The sequence below is a fragment of the Salvelinus alpinus genome, chromosome 2 (assembly GCF_045679555.1).
Source record: "Salvelinus alpinus chromosome 2, SLU_Salpinus.1, whole genome shotgun sequence".
NCBI lineage: Eukaryota > Metazoa > Chordata > Actinopteri > Salmoniformes > Salmonidae > Salvelinus > Salvelinus alpinus.
The window spans coordinates 126094383-126116039 of record NC_092087.1 but is presented as its reverse complement, the minus strand read 5'-3'; the positions used below and the strand labels follow the sequence as shown (position 1 = coordinate 126116039).

General features: G+C 42.3%; 1 protein-coding gene across 7 annotated transcripts in view; it reads left to right on the top strand.

The window, feature by feature from the left end:
* The first annotated feature begins 767 nt into the window (after nt 1-767).
* LOC139568663 (regulatory-associated protein of mTOR) overlaps nt 768-21657 on the top strand; it is a 177152-nt gene continuing 156262 nt past the window's right edge. For all 7 annotated transcript variants that reach the window (XM_071390654.1, XM_071390650.1, XM_071390649.1 and 4 more), the window contains exons 1-2: nt 768-1220; nt 4290-4464. In XM_071390654.1, coding sequence (XP_071246755.1) covers nt 4297-4464 — 168 coding nt within the window. In that variant the 5' untranslated portion in view covers nt 768-1220; nt 4290-4296. The remainder of the gene's footprint in view (nt 1221-4289; nt 4465-21657) is intronic.

Genomic DNA, 21657 nt, shown 5'->3' with positions numbered 1-21657 from the left:
GAAAGGGCAACCTTTGAATTATATACTTTAAAGAAGTACATTTTAAATGTTTGAATGGGCAATCTGCAGTTGCTTCATCCATTTTTGGAATTAATATATGTACCCATTGATTCTTGAAGAATATAACTTATAAATGCCTCATTAGCTTAGTTCAACTGTCTTACCTAATTAGAATCCAACATATTAGCTTGTTTTACTCCAATGTTTGTAAGCAAAGTAAATGTAAACAAACACTATATAGCTTCAAAATATGGTTAAAACTATAATTTTGATATCATAGATGGTCAGTCCTAGTATTGGTCAGTCCTGTCTATGAATTTGAGAGTGATTACATTTCTCCAGCTCTATCTCTCAGCTTGTTACTAAATTAGGGGTGGGAGGGTGCTTTGTTATTGTCCATTTAAGGTATTTTATGTTTGTTTGGATTATAATACAGTATCTTGAAAGATTTCACTTTAAAACATGATGAAGTCTATAATTGTGCAGTGACCTTGGGATAAGGCACTACTTGCACTATCATGGTAGGCCTATGTTTTCAGAAATATTATTATTTTGGGACAAGCTTAATAAAAAGTTAGAATTTCAACAACATCAATCTCTCAAAATGTACAGGAAGTATCTTTTTGGATCGCAATGAGACATCACAACTGAACTGAACGGAATATTTTGGACTTGACTATTTTACTTTTAGTTTGATGAAAGGGAAAGGGACATTCACTGACCATGATGACGTTTTTAATGACATCTTCAGTCCAACCCTGAGTGCATTGTGGGTCTTTCCCAAGATGGCGGCGCCCTTGCTGAAGTGCTGAAGAAGTGTCTCTGGAGAAATAGTTGGAATTGTTTGTTAATTTCACGGCAAGTAGCTTACAACATTTGCCTCGTCGACACACGTTTGTGTCAGAAGACCATACGACAAGCGTCATTGACAGCTCGAGCCTGACAGCGCGTGGCGTGGTTGTGGCAGAGTGTCCGTGTGAAGATGGGCCTCGTCTCGAGCCCCTTCCCATAGCAAAGAGCAGCCGTGGGGAGAGAAACCGTAGATTTCCCTGCAAACACATACCGGTCGAACTTGGACCTGTCGGGTACGACATTGTTTATAAATTGTGGACGCTACCGTACAATTTTCTTTCGAGAATTTTCTGTGCGACCGCGTCTGTAATAGTCAGGAGACGGAGAGGTTTCCCACCCCGTATCGAAGAGGATTGTACCGCGCCAAGGTCTGTACGCTGCACGCCACCCTGTGCAGAAATTGCCTTTATCACATCAGGTTCACTTGCCAGTCAGTCTTGTCTAAAACGTTTATCAAACTACTGTAGCTTGTAGTTCCACAAGTAACATGAAGCATGCACAGTGTTACAAGCATGAAGTACAAACATGTGAAAACAATACTAGCTAGTTGTCATGAAGTCGGCTAAAGGTCTGCTAGTTAGCCACAAGCTAACATGTCAAACTCGACTCAACTCTAGAACAGCCACGCGCGAACATGGTTCTATCTATGCAGGTTGACGTTCTACCGATTTCCAATTCTGTTATGTATCATACTGCAATATGTACTATCCCTTTAGAAAAGAGTTTTTCCGTGTAAGTTAGCCAGTCCATTCTGCATATTATCTACCATTTGACTGCTAAGTTAATTTAAAGGGAATTCACTGCTGAGACGTCATTGTCAGACTTAAACCTTTGTACACAGCTAATGTTAACCGTGTCAAATGCAAATACAGGTAACTACTAGTTATGTACTTATTAGAACGAGAATATGCTCACTACAGCACATGATGACAAACGAGTCTTGCATGGTTGTACTTTGTTTGTTCATATCCCATCACTCACCAGGGCCACCTGTGGTGAATGGGGGCTAGGGATGTGAGATTGCTAATGTTATTGTCCTTGCTATTTATGGGTGGTGGTTAGCTTTGGGATACATCACCGGGAGTCTGTGTATTGGTTGGACTCCCTGAGTTGTGGCTGGCAACAGAAAATAACCCAACCACAATATAGCCGGCTTCACCAAAAAAACTTTCCTGTTAACAATGGCATATGTATAATCTCGAGAAACTGTATTTACCAAATGTAAAGTTAATTGTCTCCCTCGCTATTAAATACACGTCTGAATCCAAATTTAGCCTGAACATCACCATATTCCTGTTGAGTTAGACAGCAGGCAGCCATTAGACCATGCACTTCAAGCGAGACTTCCTACCACGAAATTTACCTCTGTCTACACAGCTGGAATATGGTATTATATTCCCAGGTAAGAAGTTTTAGGTTGTAGTTATTATTAGAGGTCGACCGATTATGATTTTTCGATACCGTTTATTGGAGGACCAATACCAAGCCGATACCGATAATCGGCCGATTTGTATTTATTTATTTATTTGTAATAATGAAAATTACAACAATACTGAATGAACACTTATTTTAACTTAATATAATACATCAATAAAATCAATTTAGCCTCAAATAAATAATGAAACATGTTCAATTTGGTTTAAATGATGCAAAAACAAAGTGTTGGAGAAGAAAGTAAAAGTGCAGTATGTGCCATGTAAAAAAGCTAACATTTAAGTTCCTTGCTCAGAACATGAGAACATATGAAAGCTGGTGGTTCCTTTTAACATGAGTCTTCAATATTTTAGGTTGTAGTTTTTATAGGACTATTTCTCTCTATACGATTTGTATTTCATATACCTTTGACTATTGGATGTTCTTATAGGCACTTTAGTATTGCCAGTGTAACAGTATAGCTTCTATCCCTCTCCTCGCCGCTACCTGGGCTCGAACCAGGAACACATCGACAACAGCCACCCTCGAAGCAGCGTTACCCATGCAGAGCAAGGGGAACAACTACTCCAAGTCTCAGAGAGAGTGACGTTTGAAACGCTATTAGTGCGCACCCCGCTATCTAGCTAGCCATTTCACATCGGTTACACCAGCCTAATCTCGGGAGTTGATAGGCTTGAAGTCATAAACAGCAGAGCTGCTGGCAAAACGCACAAAAGTGCTGGTTGAATGAAAAGGTAAAATATATACTTCTGTGTATTGATTTTAAGAAAGGCATTGATGTTTATGGTTAGGTACATTCATGCAACGATTGTGCTTTTTTCACAAATGCGCTTTTGTTAAATCATCCCCCGTTTGGTGAAGTTGGCTGTCTTTGTTAGGAAAAAATGGTCTTCACACAGTTCGCAACGAGCCAGGCGGCCCAAACTGCTGCATATACCCTGACTCTGTTGCACAGAACGCAAGAGAAGTGACACAATTTCCCTAGTTAAAATAAATTCATGTTAGCAGGCAATATTAACTAAATATGCAGGTTTAAAAATATATACTTGTGTATTGATTTTAAGAAAGGCGTTGATGTTTATGGTTAGGTACACATTGGTGCAACGACAGTGCTTTTTTCGCCAATGCGCTTGTTAAGTCACCTGTTTGGCGAAGTAGGCTGTGATTCAATGATAAATTAACAGGCACCGCATCAATTATATGCAACGCAGGACAAGCTAGATAAACTAGTAATATCATCAACCATGTGTAGTTAACTAGTGATTATGTTAAGATTGATTGTTTTTTATAAGATAAGTTTAATACTAGCTAGCACATTACCTTGGCTCCTTGCTGCACTCGCATAACAGGTAGTCAGCCAGCCACGCAGTCTCCTCGTGGAGTGCAATGTAATCGGCCATAATCGGTGTCCAAAAATGACGATTACCGATTGTTATGAAAACTTGAAATCGGCCCTAATTAATCGGCCTTAACCGATTTAATCGGTCGACCTCTAGTTTATTTGATAGCTATGGTCACATTTCACTTTACGTCTGGTAAGTAGAGTTCCAAGAGATTATACAAATGCCTTTGTTGACAGGAAACACTTTATTTTTGGTGTGGCCAGCTATATTGTGGTAGGGTTATTTAACGTTGCCAGTCACCAGAACATTTCACAACTCAGGGAGTCCAATCAATACAGACTTCCGATGTTGAGTCCCAAAGCTAGGTGGTGGTAGTTTTTAACCCAGAGCTGCTCCTCATCTGACCGGTATTGTGAGCTGGTCTATGGCTAACCCAATGCTGCCCAAACTTTCCTAGTCATTAGGAAGCAGAACCTAAAATGGTTGTATAGTTCAGGTCAAAAATTGATTGCATCTGATGGATGCATGTTAAATATTTATCATATTCCTCAATGTTACACAAAAACATTGAGGGTTAAAAACATTAATATCCTATTATTGAATGAAGAAACCTTTTTAACATTGACCTCAACCTGACCTCCTCTCCATCTCTTCCCTTAGGGCCCTGATGAAAATGGACTCGGAACTGCTGCTCTCGCCGGCCGTGTGCCTGGCTGAGGAGGAGGAGGCGGACATGAGCGACTGGAACCTGCCGCTGGCCTTCATGAAGAAACGCCACTCGGAGAAGATCGAGGGCTCCAAGGCCCTGGCCCAGAGCTGGAGGATGAAGGACAGGGTAAGAGACATCCTTAGTCCTTATGGTCCAGCTGCACAATGTCCTAAGTCTCTACGCTGGTCTACTGAACTAGGGCTTTTTAATGGTGAATAGATAAAGGCCCAACCTGTGTTGCTCATATTATGCAGTTGCCCTTGGTTCTCGTTATAAGGTTAATCTTGTTCAGTCTTTGAAAGTAGCTCATGAATGATGAACTGAAACCAGAGAGACTTTAATTGGAGACCACTGTGTGCGTTCAATATCCAGAAAATATGGTTAGGTTCTACAGCTGTGCAGATCTTAAGATCTCCCCTTTTAAACAGCTGCTTTTCCAGATTATTTAGATCTCATTTAATTTATTTAACTTCATTATCACTTTTGACTGGAGTAGGTCTACTTGATAATTTAATTTGACTTGCATACTTCCTTCAAAGCAAAGTTGCTGTTGAACTAGCACATCGTTTGCCTTTCAGAAAGGAAACGCAGTATTTTCTTTGTTAACATTTTTATCCCGTTTTTTAATTTTTGTATTTAATAATTGGAAAGAAATGTAAACATACAATCTACCTGCAGTGAAGCCGCTCAAGATTTCCGTTGCATTCAGTCATCTAACCGTCTCCCGTCCAGAGCGACCCACAGGAACAACCAGGGTCAAGCGCCCCGCCCAAGGGCACGTTGACTTGGTGGGAGATCTGTCAAAACGGGGACAACAGAAAACAACAATGCAAAAATAAGATATCAACGACAACAAAAATCAAAACAGCAAGGCCAACTGTATACATTTCAGTTCATGTGTGGCACTATTTACATGTGTATGTGTGTGCACAGGTGTGCGTTTTTAAATATGACTGTGTATATTCATGTGTACACGTGTACAAGCACCTGTACGGCCTCAGCCTCAGGCAAACAGTCAATGGATGTAATAGCGTTGCCCTTCAGGGTCATTCAAACTGTCTTTTTTGTTTATTATGACTATCTTTGACTATCATTCTATCTCCGCCCAGCACCTCCACTCCCACTTGTCTCCAATTCCACATCCCAACCCTCAGCTTCCCTCAGCCCATCCCACCTATCTCTGTTGGCCACCCTCTTCGGACTCTTTCAAATAATTTTTTGGGGGTCACATACACATGGTTATCAGATGTTAATGTGAGTGTAGCGAAATGCTTGTACTTCTAGTTCAGATAATGCAGTAATATCTAACAAGTAATCTAACAAATTCACAACAACTACCTTATACACACAAATGTAAAGGGATGAATAAGAATATGCACATATATGTATGGATGAGCGATGGCCGTGCGGCATAGGCAAGATGCAGTAGATGGTATAGAATACAGTATATACATATGAGTATGAGTAATGTAGGATATGTAAACATGATTAAAGTGCCGTTATTTAAATTGACTAGTGATACCTTTAAGTCCATTTATTAAAGTGGCCAGAGATATGAGTCTATGTTGGCAGCAGCCTCTCTGTTAGTGATTGCTGTTTAGCAGTCTGATGGCCTTGAGATGGAAGCTGTTTTTCAGTCTCTCAGTCCCATCTTTGATGCACCTGTACTGACCTCGCCTTCTGGATGATAGTGGCTCGGGTGGTTGTTGTTCCTTGATCTTTTTGGCCTTCCTGTGACATCGGGTGGTGTAGGTGTCCTGGAGGGCAGGTAGTTTGCCCCAGTGATGCGGGCAGACCGCACCACCCTCTGGAGAGACCTGTGGTTGCACCTTCTTCACCACACTATCTGTGTGAGTGGACCATTTCAGTTTGTCAGTGATGTGTACACAGAGGAACTTGAAGCTTTCCACCTTCTCCACTACTGTCCCGTCGATGTGGATGGGGGGGGGGGGGGGTGCTCGCTCTGTCACCTGAAGTCCACGATCATATTCTTTGTTTTGTTGACGTTCAGTGAGAGGTTGTTTTCCTGACACCACACTCCGAGGGCCCTCACCTCCCCGTAGGCCGTCTCGTCGTTGTTGGTAATCAGGCCTACCACTGTAGTGTCGTCTGCAAACTTGATTGAGTTTGAAGCGTGCATGGCCACGCAGTCATGGGTGAACAGGGAGTACAGGAGAGGATCAGCGAAGTGAAGATGTTGTTTCCTACTTTCACCATGCTCTGAGGTCGCATGCTCTGAGGACGCGGCTAAGGATGCCGTCTGGGCCGGCAGCCTTGCGAGGGTTAATACGTTTAAAGGTTTTACTCACGTTGGCTACAGAGAAGGAGAGCCCACAGGCTTTGGTAGCGGGCCGTGTCAGTGGCACTGTGTTGTCCTCAAAGCGAGCTGGTTTTCTTTTTGTAATCCGTGATTGACTGTAGACCCTGCCACGCATGTCTCGTGTTTGAGCTGTGGAATTGCGACTCTACTTTCTCTATACTGACACTTTGCTTGTTTGATTGCCTTGCAAGAGGGAATAGCTGCACTGTTTGTATTCGGTCATGTTTCCAGTCGCCTCGCGACTGGTTTGTGTGAATGCTGCCATCAATCCAAGGTTTCTGGTTAGGAAAGGTTTTAATTGTCACAGTGGGTACGACATCTCCGCTGCACTTGCTAATAAACTCGCTCACCGAGTCAGTGTATACATCAATGTTGTTGTCTGAGGCTATCCGGAACATATCCCAGTCCACGTGATCGAAGCAATCTTGAAGCGTGGAATCCGATTGGTCAGACCAGCGTTGTATAGACCTGCGCACTGGCGTTTCCTGTTTGTAGTTTCTGTCTATAGGCTGGGAGCAACAAAATGAAGTCGTGGTCCGATTTACCGAAGGGAGGGCGGGGGAGGGTTTTGTATGCATCCCGGAAGTTAGAGTAGCAATGATCCAGAATGCTACCAGCTCGTGTCGCGCATTCGATATGCTGATAGAATTTAGGGAGACTTGTTCTCAGGTTTGCTTTGTTAAAATCCCCAGCTACAATAAATGCATCCTCAGGATGTATGGTTTACATGGAGCCCAGTGAAGTTCTTTCAGGGCCGACGAGGTATCTGCTTGGGGGAGAATGTACACGGCTGTGACTGTAATCGAAGAGAATTCTCTTGGAAGATAATGTGGTCGGCATTTGATTGTAAGGAATTCTAGGTCAGGTGAACAGAAGGACTTGAGTTCCTGTATATTGTTGTGATTACACCATGAGTCGTTAATCATAAGGCATACACCCCCGCCCTTCTTCTTACAAGAGAGATGTTTGTTTCTGTCGGCGCAATGCATAAAGAAACCAGGTGGCTGTACCGACTCTGACAACATATCCCGAGTGAGCCATGTTTCTGTTAAACAGAATGTTACAATCTCTGTCTTTCTGGAAGGCAATTCGTGCCCTAATTTCATCCACCTTGTTATTTAGAGATTGAACATTGGCAAATAATATGCTCGGAATCGGTAGATGGTGTGCTTGCCTTCTGAGTCTGACCAGTAGGCCGCTCCGTCTGCCTCTCCTGCAGCGACCGTGTTGTTTTGGGTCGGCCTCTGGGATAAGATCCCATGTCCAGGGTGTCGGTCCGAACAAAGGATCCGCTTCGGGAAAGACGTATTCCTGGTCGTGATGTTAAGTTGACATTGCTTTTGTATCCAAAAGTTCTTCCCACCTGTATGTAATAACACTTGAGATTTTCTGGGCTAACAATGTAAGAAATAATACATAAAATAATACATTAAAAACAATTGAATGCATAGGGTTCTAAGGACCTGAAGCGAGGCGACCATCTCTGTCGGCGACATCTTTCAACTATGCTGTGATGTTTAACATATACATTTTGAATCTATCTAATCGAATAGAATCCGCAGATTGTGAGTTGAAGATAAAATTGTTTTACTAAGAGTATATTAGTAATCGACTGACCAGGTCTCTCTAGATTTCCCAACAATGCTATTTCTAGGGTCAATTTTAGATGAATGTTATGCTTTTCAGCCATTCATGAACCTGAGAATAGAAACAGGCTACCTGAGGGCAATAACCGAGAACAAATGGTCTATTGATTACGTATCCTCACTACAAAATCTAGAGAGCTGCGATGAATGTATGCCTTAAATATTAAACATTTTGCTGGTGGCAAGAATTCTGTACAATCTTTTTAGCTGAAAGGCACAAATTCTTGAATCTTACATTGTTTTATATATCAACTCATTCACCCTGTGCCATGGAATTGGTACATCAAAAATCTTTTCCCGTCTGTCTTGCACTCTGTATGGCAGAAACATCTTGATATAGCATTACTATCATCAGGGTCTAATGCTTTAGGAAAGACCACAATTTGTTCTGCAGCGAGACTTCCACATTAAACCTTGTTAAGGTTAGCTTTCGTCTATATTGTTCCCCATTTGTAGAAATTCATTATAACTCTGCTTCAGGCCAACCCTAGGTGCTTTTGCAGTGGAATTTCAATGCTTTTCTCTAGTAAATGGTGACAGTGGGATTTCTGTGTATCTATTACACCTGCCAGGGCTTATATGAAAGGTGCTGTTAGATTCCTGCAGTACTAGATACCTGATTGTTTCAAAGATTCTGTTATGGAGAGCTATGGCGGCAATAATACCAAGTGTCACATTGCCGTACGGTACGCCGGCTGACTTAGTATCCCTATTGGCTAGATATTCACCCAAATGACATTAACACACTTCTGCTAATATGACAGAATTAGGCTTCTACACTGTGCTTCAGGCGCAGAATTATTTTGTAACCATAAAACATTAATTCATATATTCCTTCCAAAACAGGAGAGATTCCTGGGGTAAGACAAAGGGACATTCTTTCTCTAACACTGCTAGAAAATATGCCTAAATAATTTAGGCTAGTTTATGTTCTACAAGGAATACATTGTTTTGCTTCAATTAATTTAATTTCTGTACCCCTTTTGATTGTGTATGTCCTACGGCAGGTTTCCCCAACTGGCGGCTCCCCTATGGGTGATTGACATTTTTTATATATTTTTTTATTGTTGGACATAAGACTGAACATAAAAAAATAAAAATAAAATTGTTCTAAAGTATTCCCACACATAATATAACTATGTGATCGTATGCAAATGTAAGCAAGGTTTGAAATAGTTTTATTCAAATATCTTTGGGCTTACGGTCAATATGCTGTCTACAAATTATTTGTAATTATGTTCCGGCCCCCTGACCATCCGCTCAAGAAAAAAATCGGCCTGCGGGTGAATCTACTTAATGGTCCCTGGCCTACTGTTATTTACTACAAGGTGATTTACAGTGCCCTCCTGAATTATTGGCACCCTATGTAAATATGAACAAAATATGCAGTGAAATAATGTAATTATTTATCTGCTTGATCTGACTCAAAATATCATATCAATCTAACCTTTGAGTGAAAAATAAATCGTCAGCAAGAAATAATTATTTTATTCAAAAACATGCATGTCACAATTATTGGCACTCCTGTGTTTAGTACTTTGTCCCTTTTCAACGATAACTGTTCTGAGTCGTCTCCTATAATGTTTGATGAGGTGGGAGAACACACAGGAAGGGATTTGAGACCATTCTTCCATAGAGAAACTCCAGATCCTTCAGAGTCCTTGGTCCTTGCTTGTGGACTCTTCAGCTCACCCCACAGGTTTTGAATTGGGTTTAGGTCAGGGGACTGGGATGGTCATTGCAAAAGCTTGAGTCTATGGTCAGTGAACAATTTTCCTGTGGATTTTGGGGTATGCTTTGGATCGTTGTCCTGCTGGAAGATCCAACGACGACCCAGTTTTAGCCTCCTGGTAGAGGCAGACGGGTTTTGGACGCAAATCTCCTGGTACTTGGAGTCCATGATGCCATGTATCCTAACAAGGTTCCCAGGGCCTTTTGAAAGTAAAACAGTGCCACATCATTACAGATCCATCATCATACTTCACAGTGGGGATTAGGTTATTTTCTACACGCCTCTTTTTACGCCAAACCAACCTCTGGTGTTTATTGACAAAAAGCTCTATTTTAGTCTCATCAGACCATAGAACCTGGTTCCAATGACATTTAGCAAACTCCAGGGGCTTACGTTTGTTGTTTGGTGACAGCAGAGGCTTTCTTCTGGCAACCCTTCCAAATAACTTGTTGGCATGGAGGTGGTGTTTCACTTGTAGCTTTGGAGACTTGAAGTATCCAACTTCTGAAATTCTCCAACTGTTGTCCTTGGGCAAAAAAAAATCCCCTTGAGCCATCCTTCTCACTGTGCGTGGGGGCAAAATACACTTATCATGACTTTCCCTCTTGGGTGAGCCAGATCAGCCCTCCTCCTCCCACTCTGCAGAAATGGAAGTTAAAAATCCCTTTGTTACCACAGAGAGGGACTTTGCAGTACTGTAACATAAAAAGGTTGGACATTTCCAACACCAAGAATGTGGGAATTGGTCGGGAGGGACTTAAAGAACAATTGTCAGATCAGTTGTTGTGTGATATCATTAAGGACGGTATAACCAAATAACGGTAACTCAACAAATGTATATGTCCCAGTTATCAGATTTACATTTAAATGTTGTGGAACATATATGATTAAATATGAAACTATTTGTGAGAAGATGATAGGTGACTTTAGCCTTCTAAATGAGGGAATTGTCTTTCATGTAAAGTTTTACCCAGTCAGTATCCACGCCCACTTGAGCACAGACATTATGACAAAGGAGGGAATGCCTTTTTTCCCCAAGTGTTTATAAAATGAAATTTACATTAGACCAGACAACGTGAGGATCATCCACACGTTGAAATGGTTAGACTACTAGACCAGACAGCGTGAAGCGGTGGCTATAAGGCTGAGAAATTGTTTAAAATTAAAGACCAGCGTGACCGCCTTTGTGAGCTGAAAGGTACAAAATGGTTAGAAACTCTCAAAGACCACACAGGAACATTGTCTGCAGCTGTTTTTGCACTGTTAGCCTAGGAAACTCGAGCGAAAATGAGAGACGAAGAACAATTTCCTCTCACCGCTATAGGTACCTCTAGGGTATCTATTCTAAACAGAGTGAAGGATAAGGCCCGCTGAACACCGCGTGGTACACCTCTGGAACTTCCGTTCTAACAGACACTCCGAGACCAACCTACTACAACCACAAAGGACATGGTAACTTCTGGTGGACCACCAGAGACCTACACAACCAGAGACTTTCTGATGAACTACTCTCCACAGACTGATTGAGTGATTTCAACAGAGCGAGACGACAGACATACAAGCGTAAATATGTACTTTGCATTTATATATCCGAATGAGCGCTTGTTAGCGTGCTAAATATCCACATTTACGATGAGCGTATTATTCCACTATGTACTATAGTTGAATTCCTTTGTCTCTCCTCCCGCTCTTTCGTTCCCCACCCCCTTCCATTGTAACAAGCCATCATATCGGGTTAGTCCACTAGAGACTTCATTGTATTATGTTAGTAAACAATGTATAATTTATCCTGTGTGTGTTTGTCATTCTTTGATTAGTTAGTTAGTAAATAAATAATTAAGCCAATTTGTGTATTGCTGATTCAGCATGGAGACTGGGGTTTGTGCAGATTTATAGGATATTACGGCGTTCAGAATGAGTGAGGTAATAATGATAATTAATGGATGACTGGTATAACGATATATTGACATTTTTAGAGTTAATTTGGGAAACTAACTCGTTAACTAAACTTTTCCCGTGGTGCCCCAGATTACTACTTAATTAATTGTTATGATTAATCAAGTAATAATTGAACGTGGTATGTAATTATTTGATAAAACAATCGTCATCGCATTAATGGTACCAACGTCACAACACTTGCGTCCTCTTCCAGGCAGGCTCATCACAGCTCCAGTTGTTAAACATTTCTTAATTATTGCCCTAATAGTGGAGTTAAGTATTTTCACGTGTGTAGCTATCTTTTTATAGCCATTGCCTGATTTGTGAACGTCAACAACCTTTTTCATTTCATTTTTATGATCTTTGGCCTTTCTGATGTTGATGGATGACTATGGGAGTTTAGCATGTGTGTCACCTCATATTTATACCCCAGTGAAACAGGAAGTCATGGAAGACTCACATTTAACTTTAAAAAGTAAATCTTAATTGGAATATACATCAATTTGATTTTGTTTCTAAGAATTACTTGGGGTGCCAATAACTTATACGCATGTTTTTAAATAAAATTATTATTTATTGTTGATTTTTTTCTTTGAACAATGTTAACTCAAAGCTTAGATTCATGATATTTTCTGTAAGATTAAGCTGATATTCAACAATTAAAATTTTTCACAGCCATTTTTGTTCATATTTACCTAGAGTGCCAATAATTCATTAGGGCACTGTAGATTGACAGTGATGGATAATAAGGGTGGTGGTACTAGTGTCCCCATTGGTTTTGTATCTAAAGAGTTGAAGCTGTTGAGAGGAGTGGCTTGTGATGGGGCTATCAAGTGGCCCATAAATGATGTGCTGCATTGTGGAAAATCAGCAGGATCATGTCCAGCTAGCCCAACAGTGTCTGTAGTGTAATAGCTATCTCAGGATGAGGTGTCAGGCTGCCCAATTACAAGGCCCATTGGTCAAGGTGGAATCCGGTCCCTGTGGAGATGTCTGTAATTGAGTTGTGACCATGTCGATGTGGGTGGTGAGCACATGAAGCAAAGCGGCTTGTGTGTGTTTGTGTGTGTACACCTGCTAGTATAGTGCAAGTCTGTGAATGATTCCGATGCAGGATAGGCCTGCAGAAACTCTATCATGGTCGGCCTAGTTGTTGCTCCGAATCCCACAAACTCTGCCTCCATTTTGGGCTTGTCTAATGCTGCCGTTGTGTGTTAGTGGTAATGGGCTTTATGGGATAGCTATGTTATTTATGGTACCCCAAAATAGTCATGGGTTTGCCTCTGTCCTATAGATGTCCATGTCAGGGATAGAGGTTGGGCTAGAGTCCTCTGAAAGGATACATTGTAACACTTAATGACATTCGGGCGCTGTGACATGGAGCAGTGAGAGACAAACCAACCCTAACCCCAAAGTACACGGTTAGTAGACCTGACTCATTGAGGAGAACCCCAACGGTTCCTTATTAGATGTTTATGGCTCGCTCACCCCCAGCCTGAACTGGGACTATAGAGTGAGCTGTTAGTGGATGAGCAGTGGCTCACTGGAGAGAGAGGCTAGATAGAGTAAACCAGGTTGGAAAGCGCCCTGTACAGAACAGCCAGACTTGAATCTACAATACCAGAGAGAGAGACTCTTGTTCATATCCGTGTCCAATACATAAGCACACAATAGCAGATCCTTTTGAGGAGCTATGCCATGTCCAGGGCTTGACCCTGATGTGACTCTCTAGACCAGGGTTTCTCAAACTCGGTCCTGGGGCCCCCTCTGCGTCAACGTTTTGATTTTTGCCTTAGCACAGCTGATTTAAATGACCAACTCATCAACTCATCATGAACTCACCAACTCATCATGCCCCCCTAGGGCAAACACCTAGTGGGGCCCGAAGGACCAAGTTTAGGAAACCCTTCTCTAGATGTGGCCCCTGGAGTTAAACATTAGTATGGCTTGTATAAGAGTAGTATCGGAAACCCAGAGCTAAGAGCAACAGCATTAGGTCTGGGATTAATGGCAGATTGTCATGGTAACTTTGAAAAGAAAGAAAAAAAATCCGGGAAGGTTCCTCCTCAGACTGACTCTCCCAACAAATCACAAGGCAGACATGCCAAAATGTTGTAATTCAACACCAAAGTTTGCAGGCGAAACCTTTTGTGGTGGTTTAAGTGAAGGTGGTTGACACAAACAAGCCACTTGTGAAATGCACTCATTAAAAATAACATCTGATCTCCATCTTACTAGCTACTATTTTGTGTCCGGGGGATGTTTACGCTATGGCAACAAGTGGATAAGGCAGTGATGTAGGAAATCAGGATGTCTGAACTCTGCCCTTTCCTCTATGCCAAACGGACATTGTATGAGTACAGACGTGTAAGCCAGAACATTGATAGGCCTACGTCGTGGGAGGCAACCCGTCTGTCTAGAAAGACTAGTACAAGAGGTCAGACGTAGACCCACCAGAGAGATGCACTTCATCTCTTCTGTTTTCTATCCTGATATTCCAGGGCCTGCTGTGGATAAAAGCATAACATTTGATACAAACATTCCTCAGATGATATGAAAACCTCCTAGAAGGGATGCCCGTTTCAAATGTTTCCAGGAAGCAAGTTATGAGATTTGCCATGCCCCCCCCCCCCCTTCATGGGGGGGGGGGCATGGTATGTTTAGGAAAGAATATCAGTCGTCGGCTGTGTTTATGATATCACTGTGCTGTGGTTAAGCGGGTAAGCCTGACTTCAAAACACTGTCTTCATTTCCGAGCTCTTTCTCCATGACACCGTTCATAAGAGATGTTCCACCACAATGACATGTGATGGTGAGGCCTGATGTCTGTCTGTGTATCAGATGATCCCGGACCCATGTGCCCACACAGCTGTTGATTCAGCACGCGAGACCGCACCCCTGTCCTGTCTCAGTTCCTCGTTAGAGGGACGTGGAGGCCGCACACATGGTCACACACACGTGGCACGAGATGGAGAGAGAGGAATATAATTATCCCATCTTCCAATACAATAAGTCAATACTAAATTGACATTCACACCATTGTAGCAGGAGCGAAATGAGGCAGGTGTGCTATTTAGAATGTTTTTTTGGTCTTAATCAGTAATCCATCATGAATGAATTAAATGCACACAGTAAATGAATTAGGCCTATTAGACATGCGACCATTGACGTCGAAAAAGGATATCTGGGTTCTGTCAATCAGAGCTAGTCATTTGAAATCCATGCAGATGAGCTCTTTAGCACTTCAATGAACCAACCACCTCTGCATACTCTAAAGTACTGGCTTTCCAACAATGATTTCCACACATCCTCAAAAGCACGCTGCAATATCAAGCCCACTAATTGCAGTTCTTGGCTTTCTGCTGGGCTAGCTTCCTCCATCTTTGCCATTGTTTTCATCCTTTTAAAATATCTCGGTTCGCTATGCAAAATGACTATATAATCGCCATGATAACCAGTGAATCTTCTTCAGGAGAGCAGTAAATCCATGCTGAATAGCAGTCTGATCCTGGTACTGTAGATAGCCTTTGACGTGAATGTGGAGTGCCTTTTGGGGTCAAATTCTGATCTGTATCGGAAGGACATGAATGCAGGGATGAGCAGTTGGATGTCATTCCTACCCTGTATTTGTTGTAGTCCTATTGCTTACGTTTTGATGACTACGTTACCTCTATAGCAACTCTATTGCAGTCACTGTGGCCTTCGAGGAACACTATTGTTGTGTGTGTGTGTTGGAGACCGGAGTGTGTGTGTGTGTGTGTGTGGTCTTTAAACTGGTAATTGAGAGTGGTAACTCTCCCTCTCTCATGAATAACCATGCATGGGACTCCAGGGAACTTTGAGCCATTCCCTCCCTCCCTCCGATCCAGCACCTCGGCCCATATGGATCAATGGTCAGTGACTATTCCATTTGCTAGTCCTGCTATAAATTAAGGCTATTTAAACAGAGGGGGCATCGATCTCCCCCGTGCCAGGGCACGGCCTGGCAGGCTGGAAGGCCTTGGAGATTGTAGCATCAGCTTGGGCCACTCACTTAATTGCCAGCAGGACACACATTAGCGCACAGTCACACTCTGATACATGTACATTATCACAAACCCTTGGAATCTGTCTTGAAGTTTCTGTGTTTTCCATCGGTCATGGATAGCCAAATATAGTTAAGTACCAGTGCAATTCACCTGTATGATAGTGAGCATTGTGAACAAGTCCAAAAAAACAGATTGAACCAAAGTCCGCTTCAGCTTTCACCCTACTCCTCCCCTGTTATCGCTCTCTTCCCCCTCTGCGCTGCTCCGAACAGGATTTGTGGGATTCAGGAGACATGTATTAAAATGTAATTTTGTTTAGGCTTTCCTTCAGATTAATACTAACAATCAAGAGGGCCACCCTCTTCAAAAGGAGACCGTTGTTATGGAGGATCAGAGCCTCTCCCCCAGGGGGCAAGACTTAGTCTCCACCTCTTCATCCCCTTTGTCCCTCCCTTTTCTCCCCCTGTTCAGTGTTCATCTTCTATATTTTAAACACAGAAAAGCTTCGAAAGTGTATTAAAGCACCACACTTTTTTGTACTGAGCTTGCTACAACACGTACAGATTCTAGTCCCGATTCTCTTCGTTTGTGGTTTCTGTGCTGGCTTGTAGCCCTCTACTAAATGAGCTTACCCAAATCCAATGGTCATTTAATTATTTCGGTGGCTAAAAACCCACCGCAAAATAACAGCCTACCAAGCAACTAGAATATTAAAGAACCTGTCTCTAGCCAAGCATGTTTCTCTGCACAAGGCAAGCATCTTGGTTTTGTCCCAAATGCACCTCTACGCAGACGACACCATTTTGTATACTTCTGGCCCTTCTTTGGACACTGTGTTAACTAACCTCCAGACGAGCTTCAATGCCATACAACTCTCCTTCCATGGCGTCCAACTGCTCTTAAATGCAAGTAAAACTAAATGCATGCTCTTCAACCATTCGCTGCCCGCACCTGCCCGCCCGTCCAGCATCACTACTCTGGACAGTTCTGACTTAGAATATGTGGACAACTACAAATACCTAGGTGTCTGGTTAGACTGTAAACTCTCCTTCCAGACTCACATTAAGCATCTCCAATCCAAAATTAAATCTAGGGCCTCCCGGGTGGCGCAGTGATCTAGAGCACTGCATCGCAGTGCTAGCTGCGCCACCAGAGTCTCTGGGTTCGCGCCCAGGCTCTGTCGCAGCCGGCCGCGACCGGGAGGTCCGTGGGGCGACGCACAATTGGCCTAGCGTCGTCCGGTCCGGGTTAGGGAGGGTTTGGCCGGTAGGGATATCCTTGTCTCATCGCGCTCCAGCGACTCCTGTGGCGGACCGGGCGCAGTGCGCGCTAACCGAGGGGGGCGGGTGCACGGTGTTTCCGCCGACACATTGGTGCGGCTGGCTTCCGGGTTGGAGGCGCGCTGTGTTAAGAAGCAGTGCGGCTTGGTTGGGTTGTGCTTCGGAGGACGCATGGCTTTCAACTTTCGTCTCTCCCGAGCCCGTACGGGAGTTGTAGCGATGAGATAAGATAGTAATTACTAGCGATTGGATACCACGAAAATTGGGGAGAAAAGGGGATAAATAAAAATACAAAAATCTAGAATTGGCTTCCTATTTCGCAACAAAGCATCCTTCACTCATGCTGCCAAACATACCCTCGTAAAACTGACTATCCTACCGATCCTTGACTTTGGCGATGTCATTTACAAAATAGCCTCCAACACTCTACTCAGCAAATTGGATGCAGTCTATCACAGTACCATCCGTTTTGTCACCAAAGCCCCATATACTACCCACCACTGCGACCTGTATGCTCTCGTTGGCTGGCCCTCGCTTCATATTCGTCGCCAAACCCACTGACTCCAGGTCATCTAAGTCTTTGCTAGGTAAAGCCCCGCCTTATCTCAGCTCACTGATCACCATAGCAGCACGCACGCGTAGCACGCGCTCCAACATGTATATTTCACTGGTCATCCCCAAAGCCAACACCTTCTTTGGCTGCCTTTCCTTCCAGTTCTCTGCTGCCAATGACTGGAACGAATTTCCAAAATCGCTGAAGTTGGAGACTTATATCTCCCTCTCTAACTTTAAGCACCAGCTGTCAGAGCAGCTCACAGATCACTGCACCTGTAGATAGCCCATCTGTAAATAGCCCATCCAACTACCTAATCCCCATACTGTTATTTATTTTGCTCCTTTGCACCCCAGTATCTCTACTTGCACACTCATCTTCTGTACATCTATCACTCCAGTGTTTTAATTTGCCATACTGTAATAATTTTGCCAATATGGCCTATTTATTGCCTTACCTCCCATATCCTACCTCATTTGCACACTCTAGACTTTTCTCTATTGTATTATTGACTGTTTGTTTATTCCATGTGTAACTCTGTGTTGTTGTTTGTGTCGCACTGCTTTGCTTTATCTTGGCCAGGTCGCAGTTGTAAATGAGAACTTGTTCTCAACTAGCCTACCCGGTTAAATAAAGGTGAAATAAAAAATATAAATGTCATGTATAGTGCACTACTTTTGACCAGGGCCCATAGGGTTGCTGCCCGTATGTCTCCTCCTGTTGGAATGTATGCTATAAATAGGGAGACAATAATAGACTTCTCCACCGAAGTGAGAAATGAATGGGATTCAATCAATAGGAGCCAACATCTGGCTGCTGTCAAACCTAAATGCCACATTAGCCTATTATGAATCCAAAAACAAAATTCTACCTCCCCATTTGTCTCAATTATCATTTTTTTTTTCATGCTAATTTATCTGTTTTATTAGTCGCTCACATATGATGTCGTTGGGAATCAAATCATTTCATTAGGGTTGTTTTATTGTGATGGTAATCACTTTAGTTTCCCGTGCCAGGCTGCAGTAATGCTGCTGGTGAATTAGTATGGTGCGGAACAACACCAAGTCAGGACAGAACGTCTGGCATGAATGTACCTCACCTCTAAAACTGATCTACAGGTGATTTGTGTGTGGGTTGGTGGGTGTGGGTAGACAGTTTGAAAGCCAGGGCGCGCTTTTGGTGCTTGACTGTAAACAGTGTTGGTGCTTTTGTGGGTAGCTATGCCATCTTCAATTTGACCAAACAACGTTAAGACACTGGAAGAATAATTGCAGTCACAAATGCTGACGGTTGTTTTCAAGTTAATTTCAGTCAGTGCACTCCTTCTCAATTGTGGCCAAAACTATTGTGTGTAAAAATAGGAAAGAATATATTTGCCATATCCCCCAGAAATTCAGCACATTTACTGTTTTCCAGGGATGGCTTTAAAACCTGCACTCTGTAGACTGGATGTGTCCGAAATGGCACCCTATTCCCTATATAGTACACTAGTTTTGATTAGAGCTCAATGGGATTTTGCTTTTGTAGATTCTTTGACGCAGGGCTGAAAACTCCTCCAGACATGTTGTCATTTAAGCTATAGTATCTTTAAAGGGCACATCCCAACTGACTTATCCCCACTGGGGTCAATGTATAAGAAAGCAGTCATGCCTACCGGAGGTTAGTGTAGTGAAAGTATGGCCTCTATTAGTGAGGGATCCTATGGGACAGAGACGTGGATTCACATCCACACTCCTATGGGTTTGATTAGAGTTGGAACCACAACGTTGTGGGAAATGCCATGAGGTTCTTTCCCCCTCTCAGCTTTGCACACTCTGCAAGCTCCTCCTGCGCTTTTATGAGTTTCATCTGAGACCTACCTGCGTCTTTTGTTGTCTCCTGTATCGTGACCTCTACTCCCGTCTCTGCTTTGTGTGTGTGTGTCCCCGACTGAGAAAACAAATCTTGGTCGAGTATCTTCAGTGAAAGATGATTATTTTGATCTAATGCTTCATTGAGAAATTTGGTCATAGAACTTTCAGGAGGATGAAAGGACGTATTTTCCTGATGTTGAAATCAGGTACATTTTTGGTTCTGAATGAAAGTTGAAAATTTGCATTTACATCTGTTGAAAATGTATTTTTTTTGTTATTCATTCTATACCCACATTTCAACTGCACATATGTTTTCAATGTATTAAGCATTCTGTCACACTAATACATTTTAAATCTATTTAATATAGGAAAGGAAAGAGGCACCAACTGATTGCAATATAATATGTATTGTTGCTCCCATCTGTCCCATGCACTTATGTTCATTTTTCAAAAGCTTTTAAATTGGCAGGGATGTTCAAAGGAGTCAAACCAACAGACCACTTCAACAACATTCTCAGTAACGGTTACAGATTAGTTTTTTTCTTTCTACGACTGATATGTTGTTTATCTACCTTAGTTGAATGCACTGACTGTCAGTCGATCTGGATAAGAGCGTCTGCTGAATGACCAAAACGTCCAGGAAATACGTCTTTTCACCTTTCATTCAGAACCATCAAACCTGCCTTTGATTTTTTTTTTTTTTTTAGACCTATTTAATAAATAAATCTTACTGGGTGTTGTCATTGGGGAATTCTGCATGGAAAATCTCCCTGGTCCCTAAACGTCTTCGCTCCGTGAGAGAAGCAGAAATGAAAGAACTTAACATATGTCAACTAGATTTATGCATTCCTTCTATAATTTTCTGACATCATTCTGGTGAGCAAGGCTTTATTTAATATTCTAGAGTGTCAAGTAATGACAAAGAGAAGCTGCATATATGTAATTATAGACAAGTTGACTAACAAATAACCTACCTAATGTCAGAAATTATAGGCAGAAAAAATATCTAAATGAAGCTTAACTTTAAAACAATAATAATTATCCTGCATCCCCTGTCCCAAAAAAAACTGAATAGGAATATTATTTTTTATTCATGGATACAGGGATACTCGTGAGTGGTATGTCAAAGCTGCATATAAACAGCTTATCCTGAAATAATACCTTAATCGGGATTGGGCTATTATTCAGAATACTATGCGCATGTAAACGTGGTCACTGACGTGAGCTTGCTCATTGACTATTACTCAGGTGTTGAGAAAAGATGCACAAAGCTAGTAACACAGGGGTAGTAGCTCCTCAAGTAAAAATCAGTGCAGCGTTTCAGACTGCCCTGTCTGTTCTAGCCTCTCTCGTTCTCTGTCTGTATATCCATGTGTGCCCCAACGGATGAATCTGTGTTCAGGTGCACATGTTTACCTGACCCTGTTTCCTGTCCCCCTGGGCTTCTTCTCTATCAGACCAGTCTACACTACAGTAAACTGCCTGTTAGGAGCAGTAGCTACAGAACTCTGCTAACCACCATAGATCAGGCACATATTTAATTCAATACCCTTCTGTCTGCAATGAGCTTCGGCCTTTCTGTCTGTCAGCTACAGAGTTCCATTAACTTCAGTTATCCAGGCACACATTCAATTAAATACACTTCAATAGACCTTTCTTGGAAAGTCCTTGGGAGACAAATCAATCACCAGTAAATGTGATCTTTCTTTCTGCTGTATCATTTAGCGATATCCAGGCAAGGTTTATATACGGAGTCGTGACTGTTTTAAAAACATTTTTATACGTTTTAAAATATCTATTTTTATTACAGAAAGCACTGAATAGTGACTTGTATTAGAGTCGTGACAGTCTACAGACTTCAAAGAGAAGTTTGTTAAGTTCTTCCCTCTCCAAGCAGAACCCTTTTGGTGTGTTCTCTATAGTCTAGTGCTTGGCATAGTGTTGGATCCAGCCTCAGTCCTGTTGATGG